This window comes from Nannobrachium achirus (genome assembly GCF_963921795.1).
Source record: "Nannobrachium achirus genome assembly, chromosome: 9".
Classification (NCBI taxonomy): domain Eukaryota; kingdom Metazoa; phylum Chordata; class Actinopteri; order Myctophiformes; family Myctophidae; genus Nannobrachium; species Nannobrachium achirus.
In genome coordinates, this window is record NC_137818.1 from 61,846,888 (window position 1) to 61,864,387 (window position 17,500).

Consider the following 17,500-nt stretch of genomic DNA (forward strand, 5'->3'; position numbering starts at 1 on the left):
ACGTCAAAGCCCATAAGCCAAACAGGAATGTAATTGTCAACGACGAAAACACAATTAAATCGTTAATCGCAATTATTTGAGTGACAATTAATCGTCATGTAAAATGTCATAATCGTGACAGCCCTACTCTCTCCCTCTCTTTCATCATTCTTCTCTGTATTCTCACCTCTACATCTGTCGTCTATGTTCCCCCTCTCTCAGCTTGCACGGGTCCGTCTGCTTTACAACCTCTTGTACTGTTATATCCTCAGTGTTGGGGAAGTTAAAGTTACATGTAACTGAGTTACGTAACTAAGTTACATGTTGCTGTAACTTGCTGGTAACTGAGTTACATTCATATTTTTGGAACTCGTCAAGTAACTGAGATACTTTTTGGGTCATTTTTGGCTCATGTTTGTTTCATGTACACCAAATGTACATTCTCAATTTAAGGCTGGAAAAATTGGGAAAGTAACTCAAGTTACTCCAGTTACATTTTTTATGTAACTTGAAACTTTATAAGTTACATTTCTCCAGGGATATAACTTTAACTTGATCAAGTTACTGCCATGGTGAGTTTCTTGTATGAGTTTCTTGTAACTGTACAAGTTAGGCTTTCAAAGTAACTTCCCCAACACTGCAGTCTGTGTGTCATCCCAGTCAGCCTGGATCCTGGTGTGTGGGATATGACTCACTTTCATGTACAGCACATTCGCTCATTAAACATATTTGAATTTTGCATTTCATGAGACTTTAAGCCATTTACTATAGTTCCTCTCTAACCCTGCCTGGCAATAACAATGCTAATGCAGAAGAGAATAAATAAATATTACACCCATACTAGGTAGTAGGTAGGCTATCCTGTAGTTTCCTATGGAAATAAGCTTAGTCTTTTCATGGATCTCCTTTTAGTAGACCTTGTACCAGTGAAATGTACCGTCATGAAACTGTACCTTTTCCTATGCAAACTTCTAATAAAGTCTTCAATCAATCAATCAATCCTCTAAAATGTGGTTTACATGGTTTGGATGACAATATAGTCTTTGCAACATAAAGTAATTATTAAAAACAATAACAATTAAAAAATAATATAATTTAATATCAGAATTTTTATTCTCAAAAATGATTATTCGAATATTTTATTATTCTAACCACTAATTACAATTAATTGTAGCTAATAGCTATTTCATGAAGGGTTTTACTTGATTATTAGAACTTTTAGCTTGATAACTGGTAATTTAAGGTTGTTTTATAATGTCCGCGGAATCAAGAATTGTTCTCCGCAGAATTCCGCAGAATCAGGATTGTTCTCCGCGGAATCAAGACTTTTTCTCCGCGGATTCCTGGGGGGACTAATTTAAACCAATTTTCTGGACAGAACGCAGATTAATAAATTGACAATAACCAGGATGCTTGTTTACACATCATCTGTTTCACAGTGATGTTAAGCCCTAAAAGTGCAAAATAGCTCAATAAGCATTAGTCCTGTCCATATACTGTACTTTTCTGACGGGAACTGATATCAGATGAACGGTGTGCTGCTGTTTTCTTAGCTTCATACACACAACATGGAAATAACTCCTGGTCACTCCTCGTTCTATTGACATCTCAGTTTGTGAAATGCTGAAAGATATTACATAATTACATATTCAGTTACATATTCCTTTGCATCTACATTAAAGGGATAGTTCACCCCCAACTGACTTTTTTCCCCCATCGATTACTCACACCATGAAGACTTGAATTCATGGATGTGCTTTTTGGTTTCCTAAGCCAATAATTTGTGGGAACAAAGCGTTGTGTCTCCATAGGGAACCACTTTATTGTCTTATAAGAAGGGAATATTGTCAGAAATAGTGTCATATCCTGGAATAAATTCCTTACCAAAACAATTCTTCACCAATGTGTTTGTAAAGGTGTCTAGTAACACATCCCACAAAGACTGAAATTCAGTTTCCCTAGGAGAATCAGTTACAGCTGATGGAAATTGGAGTCCCATTAAACCAGTAAGACTCCCTAATCGGGAGATAAGCGACCGTTGGTCGCTTATCTCCACAAATAGGCCAAAAGTTTGTTTTACCAATTATCAAGACATACGGGCAGTTGACAGTTTGCCATGGTTACTCATTGAAGTTGAATCTCCATATATGGAGATAACCTACGCATCACACTAAGTCTGACCTCACCAGCCCATATTTGGGCATGAGCAACTTATGTCTCCATATATGGAGATATGATGACATCACACAGTCCTCAGCCGATGATGTGGCGTGATGTCATACAATACACAAACGAGCCCTATAGTATAAAGGGGCAATTCTTGCCAGGAAAGAAGCATTTCTTCGACTCAGACCTTATCGCCAGGGTTGGCTTATAGCAGCTGTCGGTAGGACCATATATGGATTCTGTTAGTGTGGATCTCCTAACAGGGCATCATCTGGGATACCATCCCTTTTATGCCCATATATGGAGATCCCTAACAGAATCCCTTTCATGCCCATATATGGAGATCCCTAACAGAATCCCTTTTATGCCCATATATGGAGATCCCTAACAGCATCCCTTTTATGCCCATATATGGAGATCACTAACAGCTAACAGAATCCCTTTTATGCCCATATATGGAGATCCCTAACAGAATCCCTTTTATGCCCATATATGGAGATCCCTAACATAATCCCTTTTATGCCCATATATGGAGATCCCTAACAGAATCCCTTTTATGCCCATATATGGAGATCCCTAACAGAATCCCTTTTATGCCCATATATGGAGATCCCTAACAGAAGCCCTTTTATGCCCATATATGGAGATCCCTAACAGAATCCCTTTTATGCCCATATATGGAACAGAATCCCTTTTATGCCCATATATATGGAGATCCCTAACAGAATCCCTTGTATGCCCATATATGGAGATCCCTAACAGAATCCCTTTTATGCCCATATATGGAGATCCCTAACAGAATCCCTTTTATGCCCATATATTATGGAGAAATCCCTGCTCTGAGTATCTGACATCAGTGTGATGTCACCTGTTTATGCCCATATATGGAGATCCCTGCTCTGCGTATCTGGTTGCTATGGTAAACAGTTGGTTGCTAGGGTAAAAAAACATGGTTGCTATGGTAAACAGTTGGTTGCTAGGGTAAACAGTTGGTTGCTAGGGTAAAACCATGGTTGCTAAGGTGGTTGCTAACGTACACTAACAAACCAGCAACAACAGACTGTTGCCACAGCAACGTACACAAAGGTTTGTGTACACATGTGGTGTGATGTCATACTGATGCGGAGATATGAGCAGGGCAAAGGTGTGACGTGTGACGTGTGACGGACGGACGGCCGGTGGAGGTTTTCATTGCGACCGTCAGGGAGCAGTTTACTACTGGTTGTGATATTTGTGGAGATAAGCGACCAACGGTCGCTTATCTCCCGATTAGGGAGTCTTACTGGTAGTAAACTGCTCCCTGACGGTCGCAATTAACTCATTGAATGCCCTTTTCAAGATGGCCGCCAAGTACCAGGATGCCACGTTCCTAAATTTCTAGTGCACGGATCAATTTTTAGTGCACGGATCGTGCACGCCCATGCACCATATATGCACCATATGTGTAGTACTTTTTAACAGCTTTCAAACAAAAAAATCCGCTTGGAAATCCGTTCAGGCATTCATGAGATAGAAGCCTTCAAAGTCAGACAAAACAAACACTGCCACCTTCCTAAATTTCTAGTGCACGGATCAATTTTTAGTGCACGGATCGTGCACGCCCATGCCTAGATCATGCACCATATGTGTAGTACTTTTTAACAGCTTTCAAACAAAAAAATCCGCTTGGAAATCCGTTCAGGCATTCATGAGATACAAAAAACACAAAACAGCCATTTTTGACATTTTGAAAGATGTGTTTGTTATGGGGCTAAACATGCAATTTCGCAATTGCGATCATGCCTAATACATTTGAGGCATTTTTAGATTTTTTTTTATAAAAAAGAATTTTGAAAAAAAAAAAAAAAAAAAAATCTTTTTTTCAAAATGGCTTCCAACTCGGGAAACTCGGGCTGTGGCAGCCTGGGAGTACTGTAATAACTCGTGAAACTCGTGCCTTGGCAGTCAATGAGTTAACTATACAGGATAAAACACACCAAAATTAATATGCTTTAAGTAGCATGTGAAGGGTCAAACTAGGGTTTTTTTAATGATTCTGAATCCATTGCAAGCATTTGTTTTGCACGGAAAACATTCCTTGGGGTCAAGGCGGCTCCCACAAAAGTTTGAAAAGTGATGACTCATCCCTAAACAATAATTGTATGGGGGCTGTTTCTACCCCAAGGAATGTTTTTTGTGCAAAACAAATGCTTGCAATGGATTCAGAATCATTAAAAACCCCTAGTTTGACCCCTTCACATGCTACTTAAAGCATATTTATTTTGGTGTGTTTATCCTGTATAGTTAATTTAATGGGACTCCAACTTTCATCAGCTGTAACGTCTTTGTGGGATGTGTTACTAGACACCTTTACAAACACATTGGTGAAGACATTTTTGGAAAGGAATTTATTACAGGACTTTTTACAGTATTCCCTTCTTATTAGGAATGTGACATGGGGTGAGTAATCAATAGGAAAAAAATATATATATTTTTTGGGGGTAAACTATCCCTTTAAACTAAGATACTCCGGTGGATTTGAAAATGTTTTCTTGATTATTCGCAAAAAGCTCCATTCACATGCACTTCACAGAACATTCGTCTCTCCTGCGGTTTGAAGCTTGCATTTGAATTTGTTACAGACAGAGGGACACTCACTTAGAGGGGTAGATGGCCCTTAGCCCTTGATGTGCAAAAAGGAACAGGACACCTTAGCCTACCCGTGAACCCACATGCTGTAATAGAGGGCTAGTGCCAAGAGGTAGGCTGAACTGAGGGGGGGGGGGGGGGGGGGGGGGGGGGGGTATTATTGGGATTGGCCCTGAGAGGGGGAGAGGGAGAGAGAGGGTGCCAGTCTATTTCACCCATGTGATAACCTGTCCAATGCTGCGTACTAAAGATCTGAACTTGTCAGTGACTGCTACCGCCAGCACCATAAGTCTCAGCAACAGCTGGCTGATAACAAGTGCCGAGTGCTGTGTTTTCTGCTTGTATATATATACAGTATAACTAGAGGCCTACTTTGGAATCGGCGGTTCTGAACAACTGGATATCCATAATGCCTGGATATATCAGTCAGACTGGCGCTTCTGGATAAATGCACGTCCGAACAACTCGGCAGCGGACCCCGCACCGCACTCCCTCAGGTCCTCGTCGATGTGCGCGCCGAGTTTGAAGGCGGTCGTTCACATATATGCGCTTGACCCTATATAGGCATTGTGGTCGGATCTGTGGCCCTGGACAATCGGATCTCCATATCATATATGCCTGCATATGGGCTTATCAGGTTTGTTTATGGTTATGTCTGAGTCATAGTGACGTGCCTATATATGGGCGTCTCGGGTTTGTTCATTGTTATGTCTGAGTCATAGTGACGTATATATGGGCGTATCGGGTTTGTTCATGGTTATGTCTGAGTCATAGTGACGTGCCTATATATGGGTGTATCTGGTTTGTTCATGGTTATGTCCGACTCATAGTGACGTGCCTATATATGGGCGTATCGGGTTTGTTCATGGTTATGTCTGAGTCATAGTGACGTGCCTATATATGGGCGTATCGGGTTTGTTCATGGTTACATGTCTGAGTCATAGTGACGTGCCTATATATGGGCGTATGTCTGAGTCATAGTGACGTGGCCATTCCTCCTGTTAGCAAATTTTAATGTCTGTCTCTGGTGTGTTCTGTTCTCCTTTTTCTTTTCTTTAGTAGTGTAGTCACTAACCTATTGTAATTTCACACTCCAAAAACAACCTACCAGGGCTTGTTTTTATACATCTCAGAATATCTGCTTTGTTTGCAACTTTGCATTACTTTATGTGATGAACGTGTGGTTTTCAAACGAACCCATCTGGTTCCATCCTCAATGACAGACCCACATAACGCCGTTGTGGGGTGAAAACCTTGTATGTCCAAAACCGTTCGTTTGTGCTTGTAAATCTGCTGTTTTCACTACTTTTGTGCGACAGCCTTGTATGATGAAGCAGGGCTTTGCTTTGCGAAAAAACGTACAAATTTGAAACTTGGAAATACAAGGTTTCTGCCCGACAGTGACGATAAACTGATGGGCAATATTTAGACTTATATATTATGACCATAAATCCACCCAAGGTTCTGCTAAAGTTCAGCATCTCTTCAACGGCTGCTGTCTCGGGAAGCTTTTCGGAATTCCTTTGGCCAAATCTCAGGCCGGATTGTTCCTGATAAATCACTTGTAGCAAAGAGTTGCTGTCTCCTCACATGTGTACATTGTAAGCACATGCTAACAGTGAGCATGTGAGTGAGTGTTGCCAGAGAATGCTCATATTCTTCAACTGCCTCCGACAGAGGAATCCACTGTTGGACTCATGAATCATGAAATCCAAATTAAGTCACATGAGAACGGGTACGCATTATTGCGTATTATTGTTTTACGCTTTAACTATTCAAAAATAGCAGATCTACAAGCTCACAGCGCGGCACCGAGTGCCGCGCTGCGAGCTTGTAGATCTGTTTTTTTTTTAAAATCGCGAACGTTTGAATTTTGACCCGATTAAGTGTCTTTTGAATCCTTGTTTTTTTTTTTAAAACCTATGTTTTTGTGTCAGTGGTGCTCAAACTTTTTCATGTAACGGACCCCCAAAATGATATGTATTTGGCCACGGAGCCCCATCTCAAAATATTTAGTTCCAGGGACCCCCGGAAGCAAAATTTAAGTTACAAACGTCCGCTTTAAAAATACATATATCCAAAGATTTGCACACACTTTCATGACTTAAAAATAGCAGATCTTCAAACTCGCAGCTGCGAGCTTGTAGATCTGCTATTTTTTAATAGTTTAAGCATAAAATGATAATACCCAATAACGCGTACCTGGTCTAAACAGCTCAATGAGCGAAGGAGGGAAAATGAAAACTCTAGCGATTCAGGGTCCAGGCTACATTCCAAGCATCTCATAACTCATCTCCCCCTCTCTCTCTGTGCTTAGACCAGCATGGCTACTTGTATCCTGACTCACTGATGCATGCTTCTTCTGCTGTGGACGCGTGCCTTTGACCACTGCCCGAGCCCTTCTGACCCTCCTCTCCCAGAAAACCCCCACCTCTTCTTCTTCATTCTCCTTCTCCTCTCAGACTCTGCTGCGTTGCGGTCTTCCTACTATGCATGTTACTTTCCAGTCACCGCACAGGTGACCGGACATGGTCAGGACAAGGCTGACTCCCTGGTCCCCCATAGAGGCCAGACAGAGAGGGAAGTGATTCTCTTCTGTGTTGCTAAACCACTAACTGCTGTGTTGCCCCGTCGATCCCTTCCAGAGGGCTGTGCAGAGCAGCGTTAATTTTGTTGACTAAGACTAAGATTTTGATATTTTGTCGACTAGACTAGACTAAAACAATTCCAGGAGACTAAGACTATTATTTGTGTTATTAAGACTTTTATTAAGACTAAGACTAAATCTAAGTCTCAGACTAATGGCTGTAAAAATTAACACTGGTATGTAACTGCAATGAAATTAAAGCCAAATACATATTTTATTTATTAATATATATTTTTATAGATTATTTTGACCAAGTAACAGGCAGTAGAACACAATGACTTGTTCAGAGTTATGTGGTTATATTTAGCCAAACAAAAAAAAACTATCCTAAAAGACAAAGACTAATCCCGAAAGACTAAGACTCAAGGTCTTTGCACACTGCTGCGTTTTTCGGGCCGAATATCGGGGTGAATTTTGGAGCGCGTGAATAAAAAAATCAACCTCACTTTATGTCAATCACGTTTGCACACTGCTGCCCGTTTCGTATTTATTTTTTGACCAGGGTTGATTTTTTCAGATTTTCGCAACTGTCACCACTGGGTCCCTTGCTCTCTTTCTCTCCTCTCTCTCTTCTTGGCCTGGAAAATGCTTTCGAGGATTTCGGATTTCCAAAACGCAACGAGAAAACGCAGTGTAGTGTGCAACCAGCGTAAGATTAAATGTTTCGATATTTAGTCGACTAAGACTAGACCAGACAAAAACAATTCCAGAAGACCAAGACGGGACTAAGACTAAATGATGTGTTAATCAAAAGACTTAAGACTAAATCAAAACTTTCTGAAAGAATTAACGCTGCTGTGCAGGGGGCCAAATGCAACGACAGGGGGGCAACAACAGCCAGAGGGCGCTGCCGGAGGCCTTGTCCTCCTCGCCGTCGGAGCCCGCCTCTCTCCGCCGGATGGGCCAGAGTGCCCGGCAGAGCGTGGGGGTCTTCGGCCAGGGGCTCCGGCTGCTGTTCCAGCAGCAGCGCCGCCGCCCGCCGCTGCCCCTCGCGCGCTCCGCCACCATCGCCTCCTCCTCTTCCTCCTCGTCCTCCTCGGTGGTCTCGGTTCCCTCCGAGGACGCCCAGGCAGCGGCGTCCCCCCGCGGCGGTCCTCCTCCCGACTCTGACCTCCTCCCCCCCTCTTCTGCCCCTGTGGTTCTCCCCTCCCCAGCTGGGACCCGGGGCTGCTCGGCCCCCGCGGGAGGAGGAGGCAGCAGCATGAGGCGGGGGACCAGCCTGCAGAGCCGCCGCAGCAAGGGCGGCACCGACCCAGGCGGTTCCGGGTCGGGCGGTTCCAGCAGCGGAGACCGCAACCCCCGCCTGAGAGGCAGCAGCAGCCCGCAGGCGGGCCTCCACCGCCGCCACACCCACGACCCGCAGCATCAGCACCATCACCACCAGCAGCACGCCAGCCGCCGCCGCCGCTCCTCCTCCACCTCCGACACCACGCCCACCACCGCCGCCGCCGCCCCCCCCGGAGGACACCCGCCCTGCAGCGACAGCCTGCTGCTGTCGTCGGGGTACCAGTCCACGGACGAGGCGGACCGGGTGAGTTGACGGCAGCTCTGAATTGTTATTCTCTTTATACAATGTTTCTCAAACTTTAAAGAGGTGGTGCCATAGTTTTGTACTTTTTCTGTTTTGTACAGTATGTGTCTATGGAGTTTTACCGTACACCCACTCTAACCTAACACAGACAGTTTGTGTAGGCAGATGGGCGGGCGCGGCGAATCTCTCCGCAAGTCTCTGGCCAATAGCATGTGTTCTCCCTCCCCCCCCCCCCCCCCCCCCCCCTCTGCTCCTCTGCTCAGCGCAGAGAACGCTGCTGCGTCATGACGTCAACACATTCGGTGCGACGCTCTCTGCACTCTGATTGGTTAGGGAAATTCTACACTTCCCACAACAGTGATCATAACTTGATCGCCCAGGCTTCTTTTTCTTCAGATCGCCAAAATAAGCCTGGGTTTCCGAGGCTACCATACACCCAACATTGTGGGTGTGGCTTCACTTCAGCTGGGTCACCAGGCATACTTAATACACTGGTGGGTGTGCCCACATTAAAACATAATTTTATCACTTTCTGTACACTTTTTTGGAAAACATCTTCCTCCAAGTATAATCATAATACCTTATCATCAGGTTTTAGGGGGGAAAAAATCATGGCACCCCATCTTTAAAATATCATCAAGGTCTCCCCATATACAAATGGAACCAAATGAACCCGTCAGAGTTACAGACTTGTATAGGTCAATTTAGACCCCCAGGAACCCACAGAGTCCCTGGAATCCACTTTAAGAACCACGGCTCTGTAATAACATTGTTTCCCAAACAGTGCTTCAGACCCATTTGTGCGTCACGAGTCACGACTCGAGTAAAAATCTGATAAAATACAAATTTAAAGAATCCTTTTAGACAAATCCATAAAATTCCATTAATAAAAAAAATGATAATGATCAAGTGAAAATGATCTACAAGCTTCTAATGCGGTGCGAAGTGGCACATTGTGCACTTGTAGATCTGCTATTTTCACTAGTTTGGGTTCGAGTCAAACATCTCTCTTTTGGGTCTCGACCTGAAAAGTTTGGGAAGCACTGCTCTATAACATGGGTGAGATCTGTGTCTCCTGAACTGTCTTAGCCTGACACTTCAGTCCGCACATCACCCCCCCCTGTTGGTGGGTGGTTTGTAGTGTGGACTGAAGCTGCACATATTTTAATCTATTTCAAACGCGCCTGAAGAGCGGGCGCATTGAATGGGCCAATCAGGGTTGTATGCTTGGGGCACGTGAACTCTATGCTCCGGTCCCAGCCCCCTCCAAACAGAGTTCTTGAGCTCACGTGAGACTCGCTCGTGGACTCTGATTGGTGTCCTCTGCCCACGTGAGAGTCTAGTGGACTCTGATTGGTCCGTGAAAACTGTCATGGCGGAGTCAGACTCGACTCGTATTATTAATAAACTATGAAATAGTGCCGTTTCCTCACGTTTTAATACCATTTTGCACTAACGTAAACATGCAGACATATAATATGTTATGAGAAATAACGTATTTTTGCAATGTCACGCCACGTCGCGTGTGTGTGTGTGTATGTGTGTGTGTGTGTGTGTGACGTCAATAGGCTTTAGCCCGCCCACGCCGAAATAGAATCTGCCCTGGTAATCTCAGACTCTCCCGGAGTGAAACGTAGTGAACGTAGTGTGAGATGTCTGGCGCTCGCAGTCAGGCAAGAACTGTCTCTGCCTGTGGGTTGAACTTAAGGTGAGGTGCTGTGCTATTTAAAATGCACCGCACAGTCAAATTAAATCCTCCTCAGGATTAACAGGAGCGTTTATTTTTTGTATGTGTGCCATGAGAGCACAACGCAAATGTTATGCAGCAATAAAGAAACGTAATTACTTTTTTGAAATGAGGTCGCTTCACAGTGATTAAAACAAGGCATCGGTTGTGTGTGAATGAGGCATCACCAAAATTAATAGTTTGACGTGAAATAGTCGCATTTTCGGATAGTTTGTTGTCACGCTCTCAGTGTGCAAGTACCTTAAAGAGGCGGTTCCATAGTTTTGTACTTCTTCTGGTTTTCATGTGTCTAGGAGGTTGACAGTACTTCATTAGACCCCCTGGTTTGGTTGTTATGGGCAATTATGTATTCCCTTTGTATTATTATTTTTTTTTCCTGGAGGCTGCCACCTTGTGGGTCAAACGTGCTGGTCCAAAAACACAGATACAATTACATCATAGAATAAACCTAATTACCATTCACCCAACACTGTGGGTGTGGCTAACTTCAGCTGGGTCACCACCCACCATGACAACCAGGCATACTTAATGAACAATGAACAATTTTAACTCTTTCTGTACACTTTTTGGGAAAAGGTCTTCCTCCTAGTATAATCAAAATAGTTGATAATCATGTTTTAGAGGGGGAAGAAATCATGGCACCCCATCTTTAAGACAGGAATCTGAGGTCCGAGTGACGGGGAAACATGACGGTAGTCGGGAATTGAACTCTGTTTGCCACTGGAGCATGGTGATCGATCGTGCGCTAACTGGTTGTGCCGCTAGTGCCTAGACTAGCACTGCTGCTTCGTTCTATCTAGGGCTGTCAAAATTAATACAAAATCGTCTAATCGCAATTATTTGACATAATCGCAAATATTTTGTGATAATCGTCATAATCGTTTACATGTTGAAAAATGTTTGTATGTTCAAACATTTAATAAATAGTGGAAATAGCAGATCTACAAGCTCATAGATCGTCTATTTCCACTATCAATGTTCTTTTTAAAGTGTAAAGTTGTCAAATACGTCCTTCATTTCTTTGTACCGTATATTTAGGTTATGTGTCATATCTGCCATGTGCAACTTCAAAGCCTACAAGCCAAACAGAAATGTGATTGTCAACGACAAAAACACAATTAAATCGTTAATCGCAATTATTTGAGTGACAGTTAATCGTCATGTAAAACGTCATAATCGTGACAGCCCTAGTTCTATCGTGACATTGTGTGTGTCGGGGACAGCAGTACTGTGATCATGTTGTCTGTTGGGGACAGCGATACTCTGATCCAGTATAGTAGTGAGAGTGCTTTTTTTTTGTTCTCAGATGGAGGGAAATTGTGTTTGTTTGTGGGCATGCATATTTTGTCCTCAGTCCTCTAATCCCCCTTGAGCACGAACAGCATTTATTCAGGCTCGAGCCAGATGTGGACACACACACACGCGCGCGCACACACACACACACACACACACACACACACACACACACACACACACACACACACACACACACACACACACACAGAGTCGCACACACACACGCACACACGCCCTGCCAAAATGAATGCATTTCCTCTTAGAATGTTTTATCTTTCAGCCTCGGGTGAATGCTTCCACGAACATATCCCAAACACACAGCAGTTTTATCATAATGCATTGAGCAGATACTGTAGAGTAGACTGCTATTTCTCAGTATATCTGCCCATCCAGTGGAAATACATACTAGATATGCCAGAGTGTCCTAAATACAGTACATTGTATTTCTGCAATCTCATAAGCTGAGGTTCCCCTTCCACAACCTTTCCATTCCATAGACTGTAAAACAATATGGACAGTGGAAAGCCATTGATTTCTATGCTGCGAAAATGAAGCTTTTTTGGCCGTTGTATGGCATATATCATAAAATAATCTCTCCATTGCACTTGACCTTCATAAATACACCTCGGAACGTCGGAAGGCAGATTTCTCTCTTGGCACAAAGTAGCCACTTCTGTTTGTTACACACGGCGGCTAGAAATCAACGTTCATTGGTAGAAATGGTACCATCTTGAATGCTATTGGCTGCCAACGGTCACGTGCAACCGCAGGGATACATGGGACATTCTGTCTTGAGAGCTTGCCGAAAATAAAGCACACGAAGAAGAATCATCACAAGCCTATGATCACAAATATATCATGGTGATTGAAACGAGGCTTTAAACTAGCGACAGGAACCATAAAGTATTTATGACAATGTTTATTAACTTTTTCGCCGCCGTTGACAGTCCTCACCGTCATTGAAAGGGTTAATACCATGGCGCCGTTGACGGTGAGGACTGTGAATCTTACTGTATATACAGTAAAGATATTATTACTTACTTAATGTCGCTCCGGTCCCGCTCGCATCGGTAATGTCGGCGATTTGTTTACAACGCACGTTGGGCGTGCACGCGAAGTGAAGCTCCTCAATGTTAAGTCAATGGAGAGGCCATAAAGAAACTTCATTTAAACAAAATAGCCATTTTGAGACATTTTGCAGCAGATCTAAATGTAAACAAGGGACAAGGCAGGGCGCAGCCATCTTCCCTCTTCTTGTCCCACACTGTCATGTGACTAGATGACGTAATCGTTGCCGTCAAGTGATAATCCAAAAAAACAAAAACAACCCCCTTCCAGCCCTTCAAAATAATAGCGGCGGCCTATGGAGGAAACCACGTGGCACCGAGGCACCAAGCAACCTTCAGATTAAGAGGCAGTAGATGTGTTAAGATAAGAAAATCAAATGTAAAAGTTTTGGGGAAACGGATGGAATCCTATGGAGAACATGTTGCTTCTGGTGCCAGAACAGCACAACTAACGGCCAATCATAGGAACTTTCAGTTCCGTGTTGCTTCATTTTAAATCAGGACAACTACACCCCTGGCAGGGACCCCCAAATAGCCATAGCCCCCTATAAAAATACATCTTGTAGAACATTTTTGAATTGTTCTTTGTGAATGCTATTTGAATTGAAAAGTGTTCTATATATATTTCTTTTATAATGATTATCCCCCCCTCCCCCTTCCCCATGCTAATTGGCCCTGCAATTTTCAAAGCATCATACTAAAGTGTAATTGTGATTCAATTGTGTGTGCAGCGGTCGTTCAACATATTGCTGATGGCGTGCAATGTTCCATGTTCCTATTATGGGACATGGGTCATTTAGTTTTATTGACGTATATTGTTGCTGTTATTGAAGTGTTGAGCCTTTAAGAATAGGGTATTCTGTTTTTACTCACGATCGGCAAATTTGACCACAGTCACTGTGTTCTAGATGGAACAATAGTTCCCAGACTTGAACCGTGGCATCAAAATGTACTTAACCCTTACAGTGCCTATCCCGAACAAGTTCGGCCTTTATTTCAATCCAATACAATATTTTATTTGCTATTTTACTTACCCCGAGCTGCTTGGAGCAACGTGGGTGGTCCTTGCTCGTCCAGCGCTAGCCAACGAGAGACGCTAGATGGTCCGACGATTTATTCCATTGAAAATGGTTTAAAATAAAGTTTAGAGCCCCCCAAAAAAACCTCAATATATACTGTCGGCGGCGCGACTTATGTCAGGGTGCCTATCCCGAACTAGTTCGGGATATTTAATAAAATGAATTATTTAATCGGAGGCCTCAACAAAGCCCCGGTCTAAATTTCCATCCATGGCGGGACTTAGACTCGGCCATCCACGGGCCGTAGTCGCGCTAACGGCCGCATCGCGCCGCCCCACTCCAATGATAAATCACATCTTTAGACAGGATTTTCTCCGGATTGTGTTCCCAGACCCAAAGAAAAAGTTTTTTTGCGACTGAAATAGCTTTAGATCGGGCTTCTAAATGGGTTAGCATTTTGGCTACGTGTCAGGTAGCTTCCTCCTATCGTCACCCATAGCATTGGCTGGAGTGAAATCCCAAGGCACTTGGGACAGTGTCGACGAAAGCTAGAGCGAAGGTCTATGGAGAAATTTCTGGCACTCTAGCGCCCCTTGTGGCCGGCGGCACTGTATGAGTTAAAGACCCAATGAAATGACTATTTGGGGTATTTTATTTTGAAGTTTCAGTTTGAAAAGGAAGCCTTTGGGTTTCTGAACCAATCTGAACAGGTGAATGTAATCAAAGGTTCATTTATATGCAAGCGGACCTGTCTATGTCATCACTTTTTGAATTTCTGTTCACAGGAAGTAATTAAGAATGGCCTATTTAGGGACCTTTGATATGATATGCTCTAAAAGTGTGAACAACATGTTTTTGATTTCACCCTGTCTTTAAAGTACCAAAAGTAAAAGTACTAAATGTTTGAAAATACTAGCAGATCTACAAGCTTGGCTGTAGATCGGTTGTGTAGATCAGCTATTTTCAAATATCCTGGTATAAAATAGGGCTAAAGTGCATTATGTATGTTTTGTGATATTATAATTTATATCTGCAAAGTAACAAGTAACTTAAGTTCTCAAATAAATGTAGTGGAGTAAAAGTACAATATTTGGATCTGAGATGTAGTGGAGTAGAAATAAAAGTAATGGAAATTGGATGTACTCAAGTAAAGTACAAATAACTCAAAATTGTACTTAAGTTAGGGGCACTCCACCACTTTTCAACCTATCTTATTATAATAGGTCCTCACTAATGTTCATGATAAAATAGCACCATTTTTTTCTACTCAGTTTGGGTCTCATTGGAGAGCTGTGGGTGCATCCTTCTACCGGTGACATCATCAATGGGAAATGCAAGCTAATAGAAACTGCAGGCTTTCTATTCCTGAAAAAGTTGCAATGTTAAAGTGGAAGCCATTGTTCTCGTGATAATAAAAATCTAAATATTTTTTTTCAAAAATATTATTTAAATGTTTTTTGTCAAACGATGATGTCACCGGTAGAAGGATTTGACAGCTCTCCTATGAGACCCAGACTGAATAGAAAACAATTGTGCTATTTTATTATGAACATTAGTGAGGACCTATTATATGAAGACAGGTTGAAAAGTGGTGAACTACTCCTTTAAGTAAATGTACTTAGTTAATATACACCACTGGGCTTAATACGTGTTTAAACCTTTCCTAATTTAGCTGGGGACCCCCTGGAACCCCGTTAAGGGTCCCCAGACCCCACTTTGAGATTCAGTGTTCTTATCATACCAGGAAGTCCCTGGCCTGATGCATCACGGCTGTTCCAGTGGCAGGCAAGAACTTAGGACCAGGAACTGCAGTTCCAGATGACTGCAGATAATTCAGTCTGCCACCAGAGGGCGGTGTCGGCTCAGATAACCCGCTGTGAGCGGCTGTGTGTGTGCAGTTCATAGGAAGGTTGTGTTTGCTTATTGGGCTGATGTTTGTCTTCGGGCTAATTTGATTCACAACGGCAAAAGCCTGGTCTGTCTGTGTCCCTGTGTCACAGGAAGACTAATATACTGTGTTATAGTTCAAAAATTTTAGTCTAAATCAGGCTTTAGTCCTTTGTGCAAGACATCACTGCTCCATTAGTTACAGACCCACAGCCGTCCAATTTGGTTCCGTTATTTTGTAGACTGATACTGAGGAGCAGGGATGTGCAGAGAATGTTAAAGAGGCAGGGGCTGACATTTCTAAAATTGCCATTGGAGAAACTATTGAAAATAGCAGACCTCCAAGAATGAGCTTGGAGGTCTGCTATTTTCGGTACTTGATACCACACTGAACTAAGCATAATCAAGTGGATACTGGAGAGGCGGCATGGATTTCTACACAGAGAGGGCAATTCTTTCAACACAAGATGCTGCATTCAAGTTCAGGAGAGTTTGGACGCGGCAATTCTCTTGAACGCCGCCTTCAGGTATGGCACGGAAAGGAGGCATTTGCATTTCTTTCACCGTATCGTAATAACTCGTAATAGGGGCGGCATAGCTCAGGGGTAGAGAAACCGTTATTAGAGCACGAAGGGTTCCCGAAGGGTTCCCAGTTTGAATCCGGGCTCCCCCTGAGTTAATGTCGAAGGGTCCTTGGGCAAGACTCTGAACCCCTAATTGCTCCCGGTGAGTAGGTTGGTGCCTTGCATGGTTTCCTCCGCCACCGGTGTATGAATGTGAGCGTGAATGGGTGAATGTAATACACAATCTATGTAAAGCGCTTTGGATAAAGGTGCTATATAAATGCACCATTTACCATGTAACTGCATTTATGATCTGGAGAGGGCACTTTTTACAGACTGATAAAAGGACAGGGGCTCAAGCCCCCGCCCTTTGACGTCTATGTGTGCACGTGCCTGCTGAGGATGTGACGGTCAGACACTAACCTGTCTCACACAACATCCCCAACATCACAGCGGCTTGCCGTCTCAGCCCAACGGAGCAATGTCACTGAGGTCATCCGAAAGCTGTCGCCATGGTTACCTATACCCCCAAAGCACACCGGCGGAGCTGCTGCCGGGAGCAACGCCCCGCTGCAGTTGCCATGGTAACCAGCGGGGTGTGTGGTGGAGTGGAGTGGAGTGCAGGTCGACCTTGGAGATTTTTGGTTGCGGCGTCCTCTGTGTTCACTTGGGGGGTCAGGGGGTTACGATGGTGTGTGTGCGTGTGCGTGTGTGTGTGTGTGCGTGTGTCAACGTTTGATGGAGCCACGCCTCACATTATTGAATGCTTTAACAGCGGATCTACAAGCTCACAGCGCGGCACCGAGTGCCGCGCTGTGAGCTTGTAGATCTGCTATTTTTCAAAAGTCGCAAACATTTGTGCAAGCCTTTGAATATTTTGACCCGATTCCATAAGTGTCTTCTAAATCGTTCTATTTTTTTTTTCTACATCAGTGGTGCTCAATACCTTTTCATGTCAAAGGACCCGCAA

The 17,500-nt window shown here is 43.5% G+C and overlaps 1 protein-coding gene across 1 annotated transcript in view; it reads left to right on the forward strand.

Moving 5' to 3' along the window:
• tmcc1a (transmembrane and coiled-coil domain family 1a) overlaps window positions 1–17,500 on the forward strand; it is a 145,529-nt gene that overhangs the window by 43,896 nt on the left and 84,133 nt on the right. Inside the window, exon 3 of the mRNA XM_080733938.1 lies at window positions 8,575–8,951. Coding sequence (XP_080590064.1) covers window positions 8,575–8,951 — 377 coding nt within the window. The remainder of the gene's footprint in view (window positions 1–8,574; window positions 8,952–17,500) is intronic.